This window comes from Montipora foliosa, chromosome 1, assembly GCF_036669935.1.
Source record: "Montipora foliosa isolate CH-2021 chromosome 1, ASM3666993v2, whole genome shotgun sequence".
In the NCBI taxonomy this organism is placed as follows: domain Eukaryota; kingdom Metazoa; phylum Cnidaria; class Anthozoa; order Scleractinia; family Acroporidae; genus Montipora; species Montipora foliosa.
The window spans coordinates 48,401,520-48,424,524 of NC_090869.1; the positions used below are offsets into that span (position 1 = coordinate 48,401,520).

The 23,005-nt window shown below is 40.5% G+C and overlaps 1 protein-coding gene and 1 pseudogene across 1 annotated transcript; both read left to right on the plus strand.

Annotated features, from left to right (window-relative positions):
• Positions 1-1,442: 1,442 nt before the first annotated feature.
• LOC137970505 (uncharacterized) lies at positions 1,443-2,588 on the plus strand. The gene has a single exon (XM_068817028.1). The coding sequence runs from the start codon at positions 1,443-1,445 to the stop codon at positions 2,586-2,588; it is 1,146 nt and encodes a 381-aa protein (XP_068673129.1).
• A 2,135-nt stretch (positions 2,589-4,723) lies between these two features.
• On the plus strand, positions 4,724-6,103 carry LOC137978559 (uncharacterized protein F54H12.2-like; annotated as a pseudogene).
• The last annotated feature ends 16,902 nt before the right edge of the window (positions 6,104-23,005 follow it).

Below are 23,005 nucleotides of genomic sequence, written 5' to 3' on the forward strand. Positions count from 1 at the left end.
TGCGTTGCGCTTAAACAAATACTGTGACTCTGATAATGCAGTTCTGTTCAGACATACAGAATATGAAACATTCGAGACCGGACTAACTCGAACGAATTTTATTTGCAGAAGGCTATCGTTAAGTCAATAAAAACACATCAACAAACGTTTCAAACGTTTTACTGAATTAACAGAGAACGCTTATCACAATGTGATATTTGCGAGAGATAGTTCTCTTTAAACAAACCTTAATCCGAAAAAAAGTTGTTTTGAAAACGCACCCTATGTACAACAAAGATTATAGTTGTTAAGTCAATAAATACACACCAACAAACATTTCAAGCGTTTTACTGAATTAACAGAGAACGCTTATCACAATGTGATATTTGTGAGAGTAGTTCTCTTTGTAATTCACTTGCATTCGCTGCATCATTAGTGTTCTATTATGCATGCATTGTTTCAACGCTTTTTGAGCGAAAATAAATCACACACGCGCAAATGAGAAAAGAAAAAAAAATGTTGTAATTCACTTGCATTCGCTGCATCATTAGTGTTCTATTATGCATGCACTATTTCAACGTGTTTAGAGCAACAATAAATAACGCACGCATAAATGAGAGATGAAAAAATGTGATTCATTTGCATTCGCTGTATCATTATTGTTGTATTATGCATGCACTGTTTCAACGCTTTTAGAGCGAAAATAAATCACACACATTATTCACTTGAGTTCGCTGCTTAACAGAGAACGCTTATCACAATGTTTATATTTGCGAGAGATAGATTTTCTTTAATCAAATCTTAATCCAAAAAAAGTAAATAAAAAGTTCTTTTGAAAGCGCACCCTATGTACAATAAAAGATGCACATGTACCGGTCAAGCAATATTATGCATGCACAGTTTCAATGTTTTTAGAGCGAAAATAAATCACACACGCACAAGTATTAACCGTGTTAGTGAGTGACTGAATTCACAAAAAGTGCTATAAAGGAATACGTGCAGTGCCCGTTTTTCAGTAGACTCGTTAACATGGATAGAGTGTACTTTGTCTTGGTTCGGGTTTGCGCTCGGAGTTGTTTTGCAGGACACATCTTTCACAGCACACCTCGCGAGCAATGGTTAGAACTTGTAAAGGAGTTACATCCAATGAACCCCGGTCGCTTGTTGAGTTTTTATTACTACATGGACCAATGCAACGCTACATTTACCGAACAATATACATTCCACAAAGTCTTATGTGTCACGTACTCGATACATTATCCTTCTTTCTGGTGGATGGTTTGGCAAATTGTTACAAAAAGTCTGCGAATGAAGAAGATCTAATCATTTGTTTAACACCATGGGTAGTGCTGCAAGCCGCGTGTGTGGAAGCTCATCGCCTACAGTTTCTTTAAGTGACATATGTCAGAGAATGCGATGTTTAGTTGCGTGTTGCGGTAGCGAGGTTCACATCGAATTGAAAGATGTCACCGACAATCACGAAGAAGAAAATGCAAAAGAAGAAGAAACAGAAAACGCGGACCCTAAATCAGACGAACCAACTATTACAGAAACTGTATTATGAAGTGGATCGACCATCCGCTTTAGGGGGAGTCGACAAACTGTATCGTGCGGCGCGTCGGTATGGTTTGAAACGCACGCAAGTACTCGATTGGCTCCGCCAACAACCTGGCTATACCCTACACAAACCTGCAAGAAAACACTTTCGTCGTAACCGAGTAATTGTGTTTGATATAGATTCGCAATGGCAGGCGGACTTGGTTGATTTGCAACATTTGAGTCAGTGGAATCAAGGATACAAGTATTTACTGACTTGTATCGATGTCCTTTCCAAATACGCGTGGGTGGTGCCTTTGAAATCGAAAACAGGAGCCTCGTTGGTGGTGGCCTTTGAAAGCATTTTCCAGGAAGGTCGCAAACCTGAGAAGTTGCAAACAGATGCCGGAACCGAATTTAAGAACAAAACGTTTCAAACCTTTCTCAAAAAGGAGAATGTACATCATTTTGTAACCTACAACGAAACCAAGGCCCAAGTGGTTGAAAGATTCAACCGCACTTTGAAGCAACTTATGTGGTGTATGTTCACTACCAGCAGCTCGTACCATTATTTGGACCAACTGGACGATTTAGTCAATGGGAATTACAATCAAAGCGTGCACCGTAGCATCAAAATGAGACCAGCGGATGTCAACGAGAATAACGCATCAGAGGTCTGGAACAATTTGTATAGAAATCTGTTCAAAAAGCCGACAAAGTATAAATTCAAAGTGGGAGATCAAGTCAAGATCAGTAAGCATAAACGCATCTTTGAAAAAGGTTACTTACCATCCTGGACGGAGGAAACTTTCACTGTTGCTCAGAGACTTCCGCGCGACCCACCCGTGTATCGCCTAAAGGAAGCAGACGGTGACTGGATTCAAGGCACTTTTTACGAATTTGAGTTACAGAAAGTGATAGAAACGGAAAAACACCTGTTTCGTATTGAAACAATTTTAAAACGCAGGGGACGAGGAGCGAATAAGGAGGTGTTGGTACATTGGAAAGGTTGGCCAAAGAAATACGACAGTTGGATTCCGCATAACCAGTTGGTCGCTTTACAACAAACATGATTCAAGATAGCGACTTTTACGTGACACTTCCCAGTAATGCAAGCAGTAATTTATTTCTAAACAATTCCAAGTCCTCCTTTTGCGTAGCGCTACCTCGACAAATCCATCTGAAAGATGAAGAAGATTGGGAAGTAGGATTGCATCATATCGTGTATCCGCTCTCAATGTTTGACATTACAAATGACTGCAAACATTCTCACATCATGCTGGATCGTCGAGGTGACTCCACACCGTTTGTATTACCCGAGGGCAAGTATTATACAGCCTTAGATGTCACAGAAGGAATGTTACAATGCCTGAACATCGCTGACCCACCATCTAAGATTGAAATCACAGTGGACGACGAATGGAATGTAACGTTAAACTCGCAAACTGAAGGACTTCTGATCACATTGTCTACAGCTCGCACGTTGGGATGGATAAACGAAAACAACACTCTTACACCCAGCGTTCGTTTGAATGCTGCACTCACCTTAGAAAGAAAATATGGTCATGATTGGTTCATCTTACCATCCGGCACATCCATCACATATCCGGGTATTTACATCTTTCCTCCTTCGCTGTCGCTTTGTTCGTGTAAGCAGAGACTGGTTCAAGTTCAAACCAATCTCGTGGAACCGTGGCAGGTGGGTGACAAGCGCTTACCTCTCCTACATGAGATGGTACCTCTGGGCAGTTTTCGAGAAACACTCCTTGAAGAAAGAGAACATATTGTGTACCTACCTTTGCGGACAAAGATATTTCAGACCATTGAAATATATTTAACGAGTGGATACGGTCAAACGCCGGCATTTTTAGACGGTATCGTCAGCGTCGTTTTACATTTCCGCCGTCGATCAACATGACCAACAGTTTTTACATGGTGCTGACCAGTGATGCAAGTCTGACTCAATATCCAGAAAACAAGGCGGCCGATTTTAAGATGCAGTTACCAAGTCAACTACACCTAAGTGAAGACTGGGAGGTGGCTATGACACGCATCATTTACCCTTACACCTGGCAAAACGTAGGTGAGAATCAATTGTCCTACACTTTGCTTTGTAAGACTGGTCCTGAACCCTGGAAATTGAACATCCCTGTACCAAGTGGCATTTACCGTACGGTCAAAGATGTCATTCACGGTATGACGAAGGGACTACACAATCGATTGAGAGACATTTATTTGAAGAGTGACAAGACCATTACGAGTCTGGAAGGAAACGAGTGTTTTTACATTTACAAGAAAGCACAAGATTACTTTGAGTTCAAGTTACCAGCCGGTTGGTATGTGATTCTACCAAAGACATTAGCTCGCGCCTTGGGGTACTTAAACCATCAGTATAATATTCCTCAGCTGTACCAAATCGGAGGCTTTGTCCAACAGAATGATGATCACAGCGTCCTTCTTGCGAGGACAACGACAACACTTGTCAGAAAAGACGAATTGGTATGGGGATTGCTCTCGAGAGACGCTTTTCAAACCATCTACGTGTATTCCGATTTAATCGAGTCTCAAGTAGTGGGAGATGCTCAAGCGAACTTACTTCGGATGCTTGTTCCTCGTGGTCAGCCGGGGAACATGATCACAGAAGAGGTCAAGGTGCCCTCCTACCATAGACTCCGTACAACTGTGTTTTCATACGTGGCGATCAATATAAGGGGAGACACAGGTCAATTGATACCATTTGCTTCTGGAGCCGTACGCGTGACCCTGCATTTTCGGCGTCGTGATATTCTATAACAACATGTTATTACCTATGAACCACCGATATTACCCATATGGACGACATGTTGTACCCTATAGGCAGCACGGTAAAAGAGGAGACATTAGTATCTACGGAGGAACACACCCTTATGGTCAAGGGGGCAACGGCTTAGGTGGAATGTTTCGGTCCTTGTTCCGTTCAGCAACTCCCTGTCTCAAAACAACAGCAAAAAAAGTGGGAAAACGAATGCTCGATACTGGATTGGAAACGGGAATGCAACTTGTCCAAGACGTGATCAATGGTCAACCTTTAAAGAAAGCTGCCAAGACAAGAGCGAAAGCTGCTGGAAAAAATTTACTCACAGAGGTCATTGATGACATTACACAGCAAGGTCGAGGAAAAAGAGTATATAAGCGCGCGTATACGTCAAAGCGGCACAGTGAAGGACAGACCAAGAAAAGGAGAACATCTCGTTCAACGTTCAAGACTATTTTTGATTAAAGATGGCATCAGCTCACCCTCTCTCAGCCCCTGGTGCGAATTCAAGTTTACAATTGTTTGATGTACCTGTGACAGATGTATCGATTGTTAGCAGCAAATGGATCGATTACGAACCGGTTCAAACGGGAACTAACCCCATCGAGTTTGTCATCAAACCGTTAGCTGACTACATTGACATTAACAAGACAGAGCTGCGATTGGTAGTAAAGATTACCAAACAAGATGGATCGCCCACAGGGGATGGTAAGAAGTACACTCTGGTCAACAACGCCCTTCATTCCATCATCAAACAGTTTACCATCAAGATCAACGAAACGCTGGTAACAGAACAGTCAGACACTCAAGCATACAATTCTTACATCAAGACCTTATTGAACTTTACGGAACAGGCCAAGAAATCGTACTTAACCAAAGCTCTGTATTACAAAGACACTGCTGGACACATGAATGAAGTAGATAATACAGCAGAAAGTAATGAGGGTCTGAATAGAAGAGCCACATTTACTAACAACGGCGCAGAAGTTGGGTTGGTCGGAGTACCTCTTTGTGACGTGTTTAATATTGAAGTTGTTGCTTGACGGTTTGGAGATCAAAGTCAAAGTGGATCTGAACAACGATGCTTTTGTTCTAATGGCTGGGGAGACTCCAAACAACTGCAAACTTAAGGTCATGTCTAGTACGCTTCGCATACGAACAGTGCGTGTTGCAGACAGTGTGAAACTAGAACATGTACAGATCATCCAAGGTCACAAAGGGAGCGCACCACTACCAGCCATCTATACCCTAACCAGAACCCCTACGCAGGCAAGGATCATCCCTCAAGGAGTCTTAAATCACACTGAGACAGATTTATTCCACGGTTTCATTCCTCAGTGCATCATTTTTGGGCTCGTGCGAAACGATGCCTTCAACGGAAACCTTGCAAGAAATCCTTTCAACTTTGAGCTGTTTGACCTGCAAGACATTCGGATGACTGTGAATGGAGAAGAAATGCCTTATTCTGCACTGGATCTGACGGGTGGAAAAAAGATCGATGGTTACAACACGCTGTTTTCAGGAAGTGGAGACATGAATTGTGGGCACGGGCTTGACATTGATAGAGTGGATTGGGAGAACGGATACGGTTTGTTCCGTTTTGATTTGACACCGGCAGGAAGTGGACATCCCGATCATCTGATACCTCATCGAACGGGTAACGTGAACCTGTACCTGAAATTTGGAACTCAGACGAACTCAGTTCTGAATTTAATTGTGTACGCAGAATTTCAGAATCAGTTGGAAATTGATCGCAATCGTCGCGTGGTCTTCGATTTGTCACAAGGCTCTTAGTTCATCGTCATGCATACGACCCAAGAACTATGGCAAGCCTGTCTTTCTGACCCTGTGTTAGCACCTCTGATGCAAGGCGTATTTCCAAGGGATAGGCTACCTGTCATCAACACCTACCCAGCCGGACTCATCGCGAATACGGACCCTCATGACCAACCTGGGACACATTGGGTGGCTATGTACTTTGAATCGCCTCGTGAAAGTGAATTCTTTGACAGCTACGGATTTCCTCCTTAAACTTACAACATGGATACCTACATTCTACGGGAAGTTACCTATTATAACGACAAACCACTGCAAGGACTGAACTCGGATGTTTGTGGAGATTATTGTCTGTTTTATCTCATTCGGCGAGCACGGAATGTTGATATGAACACTGTTCAAGCTAAATTTAAACGATATGATTCTCAGTGGAACGATGCACAAGTTGAACGGAGTGTACACGCTTATTTTAATTCAGTCATTTATCGTCAAGTTAATGATTGCTTTCAACAAGGTTGTAAGTCATTTCGCTGTGTCCATAAGCAATAAAATCATGTTGAAAAGTAAACAAAATGTTGCTGTTTTTGTGTGCATTTGCTAGTAAAAGGGGTGGGAATTCTATCTCGTGTACACAAATCGTTGAAGCTTCGTCTTGTGAACATGTCTCAATTCAAGTGCCCCAGCAGTATTATCATTTCTGGCCCCAGCCAATGCGGAAAAACAACATTTACGCGCCAAATACTTCAACACGCAGATTGTTTATTTGAACGCCCCATTCGCAAGATCGTGTATTCCTACGGTCAATGGCAAGATTGTTTTAAGGAATTGGTAAAGGAAGTCACGTTTATGGAGGGTATTCCCGACGACATTCCCGCCTTATTTCCACCCCCTCATCGTCCTGGTCTGCTCGTGTTAGATGACCTCATGAGAAACTGTAGCGATGACGAACGCATTTTGGATTTGTTGACCAAAGTGTCCCATCATTGTGACGTCACCTGCATTTATTTGACACAAAACCTTTTCCCCCCAGGAAAGTTTTCCCGGAGCATTTCTCTTAATGCTCATTACATCATTGCTTTTAACAATCCTCGAGATACTTTGGGGTTGAGGACACTGGCACAACAGGCGTTTTCTGGGCGCGTTCCGTTTGTGTGGGAGAGTTTTCAAGACGCTACATCACAACCATTTGGATACTTAATGATGGATTTACATCCACGAACCCCGGACATTCAACGATTGCGAACAAGGATCTTCCCAGAGTCACATTCATATCCCATTGTTTACGTTGATAAGAAAATCTATAAAACCGATGAACCCTTTCCGGTAGATTTCATTTAACGCCATGACTTTGCAATTGTTGCACCGCGAGGAGACAGTAAACAATCAAAGTGGTGGTGACATGACTTTGCGTTCTAGAAAGATTTCAAAAGCTACCGAGAGAAGAAAACAAGAACTCGTCAAGGCTTCCAAAGTCAATCAACATTTACCGTTTCTCTGCACTTGTTTTACAAGCAGAGGGAAACAGCGGAAAGACATGATATCTCACGCTAGTAAGGGACAAATAGAAGCCATCAGTGAAGTCGCCCTTAATCTACTTAAAGGGAACATTATGGTTCCAAGTTCATCATTTAAACGCTTGAAACCACACAAGTCGAAACTCCTGTATTTGACTCGCAAGACACCTAGTCTGAAGAAGAAAAAAGAAGTTCTCAATCAGCAAGGAGGATTCCTGCCAGCTCTCGCCTCTTTGATTGCACCGTTCGCTTTGGATTTATTGGGTAAAGTGCTAAAATGAAACACGTACAAAAGATGATGTTGGTTCCAGAGCATTTATTGCAAAGCCTTGAGACAGAACATCGCTTAACCTCACCTCCGCAACTCACGACCTTGACGCGCTTGGATCAAGACATGAAACATATCACGGATTCTACTTTGCCCGCAGATCAAAAAGTGGCCTTATTGGATCAACTATTACAACGGTACCAAGGTTTGTCAAAACAAATGAAGAGCGAAACGAAGACGAAACCTGTAGGGACAGCGACAACAACTCCAAATGCGCCCACTCCAAACCATTCTCCAACGATATCCGAGGTACAACCCAAAAAGACAGCACACAGGAAACTTCCAACCACACCCGTTGGTCCATCCAAAATTCCTGTCAGGATAGAAACACCACCTTCTCCTATCGAAAAGGACACAGATCCCTGGATCTTTGAAACGCCCCCAGATTCCACGGAGAAGAGAGTCATTAAAAGGTCCTACAGGGCGAGAACACCTATGGTTACCCGATTAAGGAGTAATACAAAGTGGGAACCTTACTGAACAATAATGATGCAGCGAACTCAAGTGAACTACATTTACGCGTGTGTTATTTAATGTTGCTCTAAAGCGTTGAAATAGTGCATGCATAATAGAACAATAGTGATGCAGCGAATGCAAGTGAATTACATTTTTTCATCTCTCATTTACGCGTGTGTTATTTATTTTCGCTCAAAAAGCGTTGAAACAGTGCATGCATAATAGAACACTAATGATGCAGCGAATGCAAGTGAATTACAACATTTTTTCTTCTCTTATTTGCGCGTGTGTGTGATATATTTTCGCTCAAAAAGCGTTGAAACAATGCATGCATAATAGAACACTAATGATGCAGCGAATGCAAGGGAATTACAAAGAGAACTACTCTCACAAATATCACATTGTGATAAGCGTTCTCTGTTAATTCAGTAAAACGCTTGAAATGTTTGTTGGTGTGTATTTATTGACTTAACAACTATAATCTTTGTTGTACATAGGGTGCGTTTTCAAAACAACTTTTTTTCGGATTAAGGTTTGTTTAAAGAGAACTATCTCTCGCAAATATCACATTGTGATAAGCGTTCTCTGTTAATTCAGTAAAACGTTTGAAACGTTTGTTGATGTGTTTTTATTGACTTAACGATAGCCTTCTGCAAATAAAATTCGTTCGAGTTAGTCCAGTCTCGAATGTTTCATATTCTGTATGTCTGAACAGAACTGCATTATCAGAGTCACAGTATTTGTTTAAGCGCAACGCAACATGTTTAAGGTTACGATAGTCAAATAGTAGAAGAACAATCATTTATATCAACTTGTCACTAGAGTATCTTTTAATAAAGCGTTTTAAACGTATATTGTTGTTTGCTCATGTTTTGAAAAGTATTTTGAAATACGATATGAAACCAACTCCCGCTTCACCATACAACAGTATAAAACGCTTCTCAAAATCCAAAGGTTTTTTTCAAGCGTTTTCAGAAAAGGTTTTATTCAAATCTGTTGAGTAGGCTTTCTTTGTGTCTGTGCACTGAAGGATGTCTTTGTGTATTCTTACATAAAAAAAGATTGCATTTACCCGTGTTTCATTCAAGCGCGAGGTTGAAAAACTTTCCTTAAAAAAGGTTGTAACAACGGAGTTCACGTTTGTTCAAAAAGCGTGAAAGAGTTGAGAATGCTCCTCTTTTCCACACAAAACAACTTTTTTCTTCTATATTCTTCCTTCTTCACGCTTCGATCGCCTCTATGCAAATTTAGTTTAAAAAAGAACAAAGCGTTTGTGGACTTGTCCTGGCGTGTAAAGCCTTTTGTGTATGTGTTTTAAAATTCTGTTTGACTCGCTTCAAAACAATAGGGTTCTCACTTCACTTTGTAGGTACGTGACCCCAAGCCCAGAAAGTTAATGTATACCGACGTCAGCGGTGTCTCATTGGCCCGTGATGACATCACCTTGACCTCATTGGCTCCCTGTCTTTCCCATTGTTCTTTTCGCTATATCTTTGCGTTACCACCCGGATGGCTGGGTGGAAACAGAACACAGGCACAGCAAACACATCTCGCTTACTTTCTCAATAAAAGAAACCTTCATGTACGTTCGTGACTAACCCTAATTTATGCGGCGACCTGGGATGCACGTGTTGTTTCACGAGTTAGGGTTACAGCCGACATTGCGTCATGCCCCAACTTGCCCCTAATTTATGCACGCCCTCTTCTTTCACGTGTTAGGGTTAAAACCGACACATTGCGTCATGCCCCAACATGCCCCTAATTATGCACGCCCCTTCTTTTGTCTTTTGATTGATGACGTCATTTGATGACTACCTGTCAAATCCGGTCTGAATGATCGCATACAACTACTATTACACCTTAGTAAAACCTTGTTACAAATCATTCAAGCAATGTCGAAGGCATCTGTATTAAATTCACAGTGATCCACAAAGTTTAGCTCGCTCTAAGGTTTTAATTGTTTGAATTTATGTCGCAAAATATTTGTGACTCTTTACTTGATTGGCGCAACCATCACTTTCCAGTACCCACTGTGAAAAGTAGTCATTTTTGAGAAAAAATGAAGGTACAAAACCAAAAGAATCGAAAATATTCTGAGATTGAAACAAATTCAAAAATCTAAAAGTGCACTTACCATTTTGCACGATCATCGTAACCTACATATGCGGCAGGTCAAAAGTCCCCGAACCGCTAATTATGTCTTTGCTGAAGAAATCATAATACTTCCTTTGGCCACCAAACCCAAAGGAAAGGATAAGTAAGAGCATTGCTTACAGTGTACTTTACGTTTACTGATAGAACTACATAGGTGTAGTTGTAAACCATTGCGTTAGACAGAGGGGAAACTCATTGCCTTCATTTCCTAAATATCTGAAAAGTTTTCGTTTTTGTCTCTTTTCTTTTGTCTCTTGGCACAGAAAAAATATTCATAGATAGGAGGCTAAGATAAAAAAGACTATTGGGATAACTTAAGAATCAAAAGAAAAAATGCGTTATGGCTGCTTATTCTTTATACAAGAGCAGCTGGATTGTACAAGTTCGGAAATCAAAGAAATGTAAGGTGCCTTTCTCCTATCCGGAAGATTGTCAATGCTTAGATCGAAGTAGACGCAGATGTGTTTCAAAAGTGCAACACTTAGCTTCTTGAGTTTGTCTGTTGCATGCAAAAGACAAATATTGTAAGTGTCGTAGATGATTGGGTGTTCAATCTGGACATCATGAAGGACTTGATTCTTAAAAGTCGAGTTGGCACTTTCTTCCTCTACGAGTTTGTTGTCAACGGCCAAATCTACTTTTTCTCCATGTTTCACTTTGGCTGCTTTCCTTGAAAAATAAGACTTAATTTGCTGTGGTGTGAGGAACTCATCATATTTCAAGCGACGATCTCCGTTCTCTGTCTTTGCATATCGCAGGTCTCGTGCCACTTGTGTTGAGTCTGCTTTATTTCCTGTTTTGTCCAAGTCTGAACTTTTCATCTAAGTAGCTCTTTTGGTTGGTGTTAAATCTCTTTCCTCCTTTGGACGTTTTCAGAGCCCAACCCTTTTCAAGGGATTTTGCTGTACTTGTACATAATAGTGTGGAAACAGCATGTATGCGCGGTTGTTGACTGACACCTTCCAAAAGCTTTTCGCGGTACATTATCTTTGCTTGATCAAGAAGACATTCCCTCTGTACGACTAGCTTGCATTGGCCATAAAACATATGCTTCTCCAAGTGTGAGAACTTCTCGAACGTTTTGACACATCCCTCAATAGGGCACGAAAAGAGGCCATTTTCTAGTACTGCCATGTCGTCCTTCTCTTCGGGGACCTCCTCTGCGTCTGACACTTTATTTACCGTGGAAGAATTTCTCGCAGGCTTCGAGGAACTAATTTCAACAAACGTGCCACTTGAAAATGGGACATCTTGAAACTTAAACTCATGAGCATTTTCATCTTCCTCAACTGGAAAAGTTGTATTAGAAAAGATAATTATTAGCTGAGTGACCCATCTGAAAAGTTGCAGTGAGAGCTGCAGTGAGTGTTTGTAATTTCTGCGCTAGGAAACAACCAGAGGAGCAATTTAAATACTATACAATGTGCGCAAATAAACAATATACGTATACATGACGTACAAAATATCATGTAATTGAAGTGTTTGTAGTAAAAGTACTCATACCGCCTAGAAATTTAGACCACTCAAAGATCTTCCCTTTGCCAATGTTGTACGATTTCCATGCAGTCACTTTTTTAGCATCATCATGATAGAGGAAATTTTTCAGGCTGCTAATACCTTCCCATTTGGGATCTTGTGTCGAAGTAGTGTGTAGATCTTTGGCCTCGTTAAGGGCAACACGTACACCATTCAAGTCTCCATTTGATAACATTGCACATTTTAGTAGTAGGCAGTAGGGACATCATGACCTTCACTTATATACCGATGGATGTGTGCCTTTAGAGACGCAGCTATCCTGTCACAGGGCCCCTTGCCACCTTGTGGGTCACTGAAATCAACTCTTTCAACTTTAATCCCATTTAGCCCCTTCATGAGATCACAAGCTGCGAGAATCGTGGCATTGTGATAGCAGCCTGCGTTGTCTTGTCTTACAAAGGCCAACGAGATTTCTTGGTTTTCTTTCTTGAGCTCTTTTAGAATGTGATGAATAATTTCTACAACTACATTGTCTTGCCTTGTGTTAGTGACAATCTGCACAAAAGCTTGATGCTGCATTTGGTCAGAATGTTTCCTCAAGACAACGCTAATATGCCAAGAGATGCCACATTTGGCAAACCAGTCAGCTTGTGTCTCGCAATATTTCTGAGGCAGAAATTTCATGGCCCAATCTTGAGTTATTAGCACCGTTGTTTCATCCATTTCCTTCAAACAGTCCAAGCACGCTATGTCTTGCTGGATTGTTCTGAGTTGATGCGCCTTCCATGCATTTATTGCTAGAACTGCCTGTTCATATACGTATAAAAGATCATCCCATTCCTCTTCAGACAGCTGGGTAGACCTAAGCAGTGGTCCAAAATCGTTGATGGCAGTTTTTAACTTTTCACAGTGCACACAGCATTTGTCATGGCTGTGTTCACATTCCTCACCAAGAGATATTTTGATATATGATCAGGAATAGGACTTGTCGTGGCGGAAACATGCACCTGAAAAGAAATGCCATTAATGTAAATGGAACTACGTCTCCCTGAATTAATGTTAAGCTACTTTAAACTACAACTACTTGCAGTGCTTTTAGTCTTGTATTTCTCATACCGATATTTTTACAGACTCTAAATGAAGTTTAACCATCATCGTCATCACAATGAAAATGTTGTTTCTCACTGAGGTTTTGAGAAAGTCCTGTGTATGGGATTGTTTGGCGAAAGGAAAATAAAGTTTACTACTGAATTAGCAGCTGTTATTAGTCTAGTTAGACTTCTGTTAGAAGCGAACAAACCTTATAGTCAGTTTTGAGGTATTGTTTTCCTTCTTTTAGTGATTGCTTCAAGTCGTTTCCTGTCTGTTTCTCCAGGCCTACTATGCAAAGCTTGTCTATCTGAATATCATTAAAACCTTTAGCTCCACCAGCGGCAATGTAGTCAAGACCCTGAAAGCTTTTCGTTGTTGTAGCCGCACACGAAGATAATATACACTGCATGGTTCTTTGGCTAAATGGCTTCAAGTTGCTCTCCGGCAAACTGAAGATATTGATCAATGATACGTTGGGTAATCATTGTACGAATGACATTGGGAGTTTCCAAAACCTTACCATCAGATAGCTTTAAGAGACGTTGCCCAAAAGGCAAATCCTGAATAATGTGCGGGGTCGTTAGAAACATTAAAAAGTGATCCAGCTGAGTTGGACTGACTCGCATCCTTGGGCTCACAGTTAATGGTACAGGTGCGCCACGTCCATATTCCAATTTGTGACGACGAGCTGTTTTGACTCTACACTCAGTGATTTCTGGGATAAACTCTTTTATTTTTGTATACGATACAAGCTCTGTGAACAAGATATGGTATACCTGGTATTGCTTTCAGAAGCGTACCAAAATGCACAGAGCTGCACAGACAGATCCTTTCAATTATGGCAAAGACCATCATTTACATTCAAAGCCTTTTCAACTGAATGTGATTTTTTTCAATGCTTTCCACAAACCATGTCCATTACCTGGGGCAACTACATTTAACACTGCTACTACTGCACTCTTGTTTTTGATGCATACATGTTTTTTGTCTGATCACTTAACTGGACCCAGGCCTTTTTGGGTTGTCCAATGGCTTCCTTTCCACTAGCTACAAGAAATTCGTTTAGTTTTTGACGGCAAAAAAATTGTTGTTCTCTTTCAACTTCTTTTGAGTCTGACGAGCCACTACTAGTATTGCCAGTATCCTCTGGAATATACAAACTTGTTTGTGAGGCAATAGTTAGGTTTGCCATATCTTGACAAAGTTCAGCAGCATTTTCTTCTTCCGGTAACGCGGATAGAAACAAAAACACAGAGATGACAAATTGATGAGATTGTTGGACATGATTGTAAAAATCTTTGTATTTATTATTATTAATGTTGGATACGTACTGGTTTGCTCAAAGATTTATTGATAATTGTGTAGGTTTCAGCCTGATCACTCCCTAACAGCAGGCTACAACGTTTGCAGATGGCTGGAAATGTATTTAAAAGATTAATCAATAATTAAATAGTGAAATGAAAATTGAACGAAGAAACAAACGAATGATTGGGTGAATAATGAATAGACGACTGACAACGGACAAAAAATTTCGCGGATATCTTACCCGGCACATTTAGTCAAATAGTAAGACTTATGCGAACCAACTGGAATAAGTGTGGATGTTAACACGTACAACTGCTTTGATTGTAAAAGTGTGATTCCACGATCTCCTGGTCTTTTGACATTTTTGTGTGGGGCCCAACCGATAGGACTTCAACACATCTTTCTGTTAGACAGAAAGATTTCCTATTTACCGCGAAATTATAGCCTTGTTTACTCTTGTCTGGACACTAGCACTGGATGGAATACACGAGATTAGTTTATACTTTAAAAAAAGTACAGCCTTGTAACGAAAACTGACAGGAAGTGGTCGCGTTGGCCTGAATTATTCGAAATTTGCTATTAGGTAAAGAAATAAATTGTCTATTTATCTGCTCTAGCCAGAAGGAGATCAGCCTCGGACTGTATTATGTACAATGTCTTTAGATGCCCCTTAACATCCTTGTTACAACTTCCCAATAACACACACTTGCTGTTAGCAGAATTAAACTTGCTAGTGCCGCAGGTGAAAGAACCAGCTACAAGCGAAGCATAGCCACATACAGCCATCTCAAAGAAAATCTTATCCCATGCGAATTGTAGTGATGAGACGTGCCAAAGCCAACTTAATTGATTGACAAGTCGGCACGTATACAATTTCTTGCGCTTCATTAATTAATGATAAAATTTGTATTGCAGTTTTTGGCTAGGGCCAAGCAAAAAAATATCCTTTGACCAAAGAGAGTGCCTAAAAAAACAACAGCAGCAGAAGCATAAACAACCTAGTTAACATGATCAGTACCGGGCGTCCTGTGCACAGTGCATCTCAACAATCAAAGATGGTGTATTTGATACAAGACAACGAAGTTATAACAGCAGATTTTATCATAATTATGATCTTTATCTTCGGGTTTAGTGGCCAAAGGAAGTATTATGATTTCTTCAGCAAAGACATTAAAACTGAGACAGGAGGAAAATGTGTTCTAATTATCGGCAACGAGGACTGTTGACCTGCCCTTGTGCGTAGGTTACGATGATCGCGCAAAATGGTAACTGCATTTTCATTTAGTGTTAATCTCAGTATTTTGATTCTTTTTGTTTTGTTCCTGCGTTGTTTCCTCAAAACAACTAGTAGGTACTGGAGCAGCGGTGGACGAACTCCAATCAAGTAGATTTACAAACATTTTGCGATGTAATTCAAACGTTTAAAAACTTGGAGCGATCTAAATCTTCAAGGATCGCTGTTAATTTAATACAGATGCCTTCGACATCGCTTTTAATGATTTGTAACAAGGTTTTACTAAGGTTTAACAAACTTTTATTCTTGCTGTAGTGTCAGAATAGGTATGTTGCGTGACTGTCACGGTAGTGTTTTTGGGCATTTATCCTACGAACATCGCACATCTCAATATGCGCAATTTTAGCAGCCCAAAAATTTTATTGCAGTTTCTTTGGTATGAAACATCCTTCTTTTGAGGGTAATATTTATTTACCCATAAGCAATGTAGCAATAGTTGTTTTAGGCCATTAAATTTGGCAATTATTTATGTCGGTAAAAATAGTCCCAAAACGATACCGAAATTCAAAATCCCCTCCCAAAATAAGTATTTGTTGCAGCTTAAACCAAACAATACCAGAAGTATGGGCGACTATCCCTCTAAGTGATTTGATGTTCAGTTTTGAGCTAGAGCCTTCATATAATTTTTTGTTAATATTTTAGCAATCAAGTGTGTGAAGTCGGAAAAAGTGGGTGTATAGTGGCTTAAACCGAGCTCAACTATATTTTTTCTGTTACTAGCAAACGATAACCTATTTCTAGGAAGTTTTTCAAGATTTTCAAAAATGGCCATTTTATGAGGCCCAGATCGATATTTACTGTCGAGCCCTCTTAATTATTTTAAAATGTAGAGTTACAGTTTGGGGTGACATGAGGAGTGCACGAGGGCATTCACATGAATTAATGAGGAGCACAATTCTTTTATGTTGTGTGTTTAATAAGGAGACTGTCATGCTACAAATGTGGTTTCACAGGGGAAGATCTTCTAGGAAGCTCAACAAATTTAACATCTTTTGGGGAAGTAGCTTAATTAATGTGTCAGCTATATGTACCACGACCAAAAAACGTGTTCATAGTATAGTAAAATATATTCAAATTGACCTTAAACTATACACTTACTGAGCTCATTTAGTGCCTTGTTCAATTCTTTGCGAATATCTTGTAACTCCTCTGCCAAATTCTCTTTCTCCTCTTTGCATTTTACACTGATGCACTTTGAGGGTTTGTGCATCTTTGGCTGTTTTCCTCGAAAGTGGGGAGGCTGAACTGTCTTCTTGCCAGCAGGAAAGAAGGAAACAATCTGCCACTGACTCAGATTCTTGATGTTTTTCGTCAGTAAACATATCTGGTGGCAATGAGGTGGAAGAACAAGACAGGATCTCAGTTATGACCATTTCATCATGCTCTGTTGTAACACGCTGCAGTTCATTTTTTTCCGCAGTTGATGTGACATGTCGGCGATCTATCCCTTCCCTCAGTAAAGTAGATAGATGAATGCATGTGGTTTACTATGTAAAAGTTAATTTTGTGTGAAGGTGGGGGAGGCGCCCCTTACAATTTTTATCTGCTATTAGTGACCTTTTGGGGACCCTGAAAAGCATCCTAGGTTTTGAGTGGAGGGGAGGAACCCATAAAATATTTTCTCAAACTGGAAAATTCTCAGAGCCCCCTACCCCATAATCTGCCAATGCTGAAAATTAAGTGTTTGTGGTGACATTGTCAAGACTATTTGACTCCCTTGAAAGTTTCTCAAAGTAATTGTGAGGGTGACATTGTGAAGATTTTATACTTTTCTGCACCTCTTGTTGAGAAGCTGTATGAACACATAATGCAAATGGCTAAACCACATCTATTCCTTTGCAGAAATTTTCCAAGCCATCTCCCAAGTGCAACAAGCTATCAAATGTAGTTCTCCCACTAAATACGTCTCCTCCAAATAGAAAGAACAAGAATAATCTCTTAAACATGACAAGGTAAAAATATTATTTAGTCATTCAATTAGGCCTACAACATAGGCTGCTTTAACTGCACTTTACGTTTTTTCGACTAGTGTAGGCCTGAATGATAGTTTGCTTTTGATCACCAATTAGAGTGAACCCACAGTGTGCAGTGGGTGGGTGATTGGCACTTGTGTGACCAAAGCACAGGGGTGGGGAGTGTGGCTTTTTACTTTGTGACAGCAGCAGAATTGTCTTGTTTTCACAATTTCTGCAGGCACCTTTTGACAAATGCAGTTAGATATTATTATTATACAATGCTGATGCTATCTCAATTTTGATTGGCTAAACGCACCCCGCTAATTCTAGATGGCGCTGTGTCATCGCGTCACATCTACAGATACTGGCATTTATGCATGTAGGTATGACGCGTTTTTGCAGACAATGAAGTTTTGTTTACATCTCGATATCGGGAACATTTTTCATAAGGCCGTACAATTTAACTTTAGAATTTTGTTCAAAAGTTTCAGTGCGATTCAGTTTTCCTGAAACGTTTTCAGATGTTTTAGGCTTAAATCCTTTCTGTAAACCTTTTGAATTCCACTTTACATGTAATTCACGGCTGTCATTAATAAAGATGTTTACACAGAAACGTGTCATTGCATGGCTTACTTACTCTGTGAAATGTCTCAACGCTTCTACATTTATAATTGTATAATAAAACAATTATTGGATTCGGTTTGTGCATGATAGCGAAATTATCAAGGCCTCGGTTTGTGTTATCCGCCTCAGCCTTCGGCTTCGGCAGATTACACAAACCCCGGCCTTGATAATTCTCGCTATCATGCTCAACCTCATCCAATAATTGCTTATTATCTGCTCGTTTCTCTCCAGAATGGCATTCTGTGAGCCAGGCTGAGTAAATCGAGTGTCAAAAGCCGATTTTTGACTGAATTTCAGGCGTTCAGCCCTTCATATGTGAGCAAATTCACTAAACGGTGGCCGCTAGAGTTTTCGCTTGAGTACGCCCGTGTTCAAGCCAGTCTAGCTGCTCAAAATTGAGGGGGCCTCCCGTCAAGGCCTGCTTTGCCAAACAGCCCAGGGATAGTTCTACCAGTGGGTGGGTGACTCTGAGTTGTTTGTCAAAAGCACAGGGCTGGGGGGGTTGCTGCTTTGAGACTTTGACTGCAGTTAGAGTTTGTGGCCTTGTTAAGTTACACTTTACAGTCAGGGATGCCTTGGCAATTTTTCCTGGACTACTTCAGGCCTAAATGATAGTTTGCTTTTGATCACCCATTAGAGTGAACCCACAGTGTGCAGTGTGTGGGTGATTGGCAGTCGTGTGACGGCAGCAGAATTGGCTTGTTTTCACAATTTCTCCAGGAACCTTTAAAAGATCCAGATAGATAGATAGATAGATGGATAGATAGATCTATCGATCAATAGATAGATCGATCGATCGATGGAAACAAGGGAAACGATCGACCATGTTCCTTGGTTCCCTTTTCATTTCAGGCCACATCGTTCCTTGAATGACATATGCCAAAAATTGACACACATGCGTGTCCAGGAAATCCGGATAAAGGTTTTTTTTTCACATCCAGAAAAAAATAAAAACACAAAGTTCAGTGATGCTTGGCAACTTGACTGATAGAATAACCGAGAGCAAAGTTTCAGATTTGTGGAATGTGATACATCAATCCAAAGTACAGACTTATGTGAGCACAGAAAAGACGGATTTTGCGGCTTTGACAGGGATATAAATATTTAATTCTTTTTACTTCTCCTTACAACTGTAAGTATAATATATAATGTGTATTGTAATGATATTGATAGTACTTACAGTAGTAACGAGAAGTAGACTGTTTAAATATTCATATCCCCGTGAAATCGGTCTTTTCCATCTTCCAGTTTAGGATTGATTCAAGAGCGGACACTTGCAGTGTCACTGATTTTCGGGATGTAATACATCATGCAAAGTGCATACTTATTTGAGAAGGAAAAAGACAGATTTCACGGATTTGACGGGGATATGAATATTTAATTCTTTTTACTTCTCCTTACAACTGTAAGTATAATATATAATATGTATTATAACAATAGTGATAGTACTTACAGTAGTAAAGAGAAGTAGAATGTTTAAATATTCATATCCTCGTGAAATTCGTATTTTCCGTCTTGCAGTTTAGGATTGATTCAAGGGTTGACACTTGCAGTGTCACTGATTTTCGGGATGCAATGCATCACTCTGCAGTACAAACTTATGCGTGAACTTTCACGGATTTGACGGGGATATGAATATTGAACTATTTTTCTTATCTTTTCGTCTCTTATATGGCAAAACATATTTGGCCCATTTAGGAAAAAAACGCAAATTCCACTACCTCCACGGCAATGTTTCACATGCGCGTGTGTGCATTATAATAATGAGCCTGTTGGTTGTTAATCACTTGACCCCTTGTCAGTTGTATTCATTGGATTCACTTCGTGGCAAACCGGCTAATCACTGTTTATTTTTTTTTTCCAACTGGGAATGGAACCAATTGTTTTTATTTTGAATGAATACTATTAAACGGTCGTTTGGATTCAGCCGAAAGTGTCATGAAAATGTCGCATTGTATTTCAAATAGTTTCAGACTGTATGAACATATCAATTCTAATCAACACCGGCAGTAGTGAGCATTTGCCCGCAGGTGGAAGCTGTTATGAGCATGTGAAAGAGACCCCCGAAACTGATGAAACGCTGAGGGCCGGCATATAACATGAACATGAAAATTTCTCCCGATAGTGTGCATCACATTGTATTTGAAACAGTACCTCTAAGGAGGCAATCGATTCTCAGAGACAGACCTTTTTAGTGTGAAGCAAAAATTGACAAAGGGCAAATCTTCGGGGGGTTTAAATATGTCATTTAATCAGATTTATGCTTGTTGATCTCACAAGTGCTGATGACTCTTTAAAGGGCAACTTTGGCTATCATTTTATTTGTCTCGTGATAATCAAGGATGTACCGAGCAAAACAACCAAGCAAACATTTGAACAGCGAGGCAATACAAGTTATCTGGACAATGTAGTGTTGTTATAAGTGCAAAGTGTGTGTGGAACGTGAAAGAAAAAGACCTCTCAAAATCCTGGAGGTGTATTTGCAGTAAGAGGGATTTGTGTGACGAAACTATTTCAAGTTGGTTTGTGTTCATATTTTTCTCGAAATGTCCATCTTTCCGGTCTTTGAAACCTGTATTTTCTTCTTTCAGATATACCCAATGCAACTTTCTTTTTCAGTGCTATCGGCACACAAGAAAGAAAGGGTAATATAAAAGAAGACGAAAATTGTGACAGTGACGACGACAACAAAGAATATGATTCTGTGCCCAGTACACAATCTGAACAATACCTTGATGGCTCTCCAACGCTTGTTAACAAATCGCTTTGGCCAGCGATCTCCTATTGGTTAGCATTGACAATGCCGAACGGTGCTCCTGCAAACCCACGCGTCGTTCATAGGGCATTACTGGAATGTGGAATTAGTGTCAAAGCAAGTCAGGTATTACAAAATATAATTATCCTTTAGGAGCTCTGTTAAGCAGGCATGGTTTGCAATTTGACAGTAGACGTTGTTTTACCTGAAATTTGTCTTACAGTCTCGAGCGTTATATCAACAGTTTTGGTCCAAGGAATTTTGTGCACTCCGACAATCAATTGATCAATCAATTTATTACTTGAGTTGGAGGCTCATAGCAAATTGTAAGATCTTTTGGATAAATGGAAAATGAGAGCAAAATTACAAAAAGTCAGAGGACCGAGCAATTTCCTTGGTACAATTAAAAAGCAAGACGAGAGCTTGATCATTCCTTCTATATGTAAGTGATTTCACGGTTGCAATATTGAGTTATCACGCAAGCTATCTCCAAGCAGATTAAAGTTTACTGTTCTGAGTTTTGCTGATTCACAAAAAAACGTGCTCTGCAATATTGTAGCTGGAAAGCATGAAGGCCACGTGCAGTAACAGTGCAAACTCTGCATTCACAAGCTATTTTTAATCATCTCAGACTTCAGTTCTATGTATACCTCTATGAAGAAAAACAACAACAACAACAACAAAAGAAAAAAAAAAAGAGGGGAATGAGTGGTCTTCAAATGTGACTGCCAAGAATTTTTAGGGTGTACCTATAATGATAAATAGCTCTTCGACAGAAGTCTACTTTCCTAACTTTCAATGTTATAGGTCCAGTTTCAAGATGGAAGAGAATGCCCGGCCATTAACGAGCTGTATAAAGTCCTCAAAGATCACAAGAATCCATTTATGCAAGAACTCGTTGCGGCCAGCTATCAGTACAGCTACATAGAAGAATTCCGCAATTTTCTTGGTCCATTCCCCCCCATCCACCCAAGAGGTAGAAAGAGGTGGAGGAGAGAACGTCGTGCATGTCACTTTAGTCAATCCAAGGTTTCAGCTGACTTTGAGTAAAGCACTAGACAAGATGATTGAGGCGAAATAACAGATTGACAAGTTTGGGTTTCATGTCCCCAATGCAGAAGCTTTGACTTCTGAGTCTGAAGAAACGCGACTTCCGCACAAGCTCACAATCCTGATAAACAACGTCACAATTGCTATGAAGAGGCTAGACTACGCGAGTTACAGAGAAGTCTATAAAAGGGACCCAAGGTCGAAGTACACCTACTCCTTCAAATGCGAAGCAAGATCTTTCATCAACACTTTGGCAACGAACAAACAATTCAAATCCTGACTCGTCTGACACATGAGAAAAGTTATTGACCTGCTATCAGACCCATACTGTGAACTTTTTCAGCCGCTGGTGATCGACTATCACCTGATTGAAGTTAAAGGCAGTTTGTGTTGGTCTCTGGAGAAACATGCTTTCATTGAACACACCATTGATGAAGGACAAATAGACAAGGTGTCGCCCAGAGCTTTTTGCCCATACGATCCCCTGAAGGCTGCCAACCTGAAGTACTTCCTAGAGATTCTGGAGAACAGCTTGCCTACGCCCAAGATTGCCATTTTCTGTGAAGATTTCGTAAAACTATTAGACTACAGGAAGAAGCGACACAAGGGCAAAGTACCTTGCTTGGTAAGCGATGCCAACAGTGGGAAGACGAGCCTGTTCTTCCCAATCCAAGGACTCATCCACCACGGAAACATCTCAACCGTCACCAAACAGCGCACCTTCAACAAGGCCATGATCACTCTGTTTACCGAGGTGATCTTCATCGATGAAGCAGACGAGAGTTGCTTGGATATAGCCGACTGGAAGGTTCTCACACAAGGAGGATACACAGCCCATGATGTAAAATATCAAACCGCCCGAGCCTTCATCAACAAATGTCCCATGTTGAGCTCAGTGCAAACTGGACTTCGGTCCC

What these genes read in the sequence shown, in the direction of transcription:
- LOC137970505 (XM_068817028.1), top strand. Translation starts at nt 1,443, where the DNA reads ATGTCACCGACAATCACGAAGAAGAAAATGCAAAAGAAGAAGAAACAG.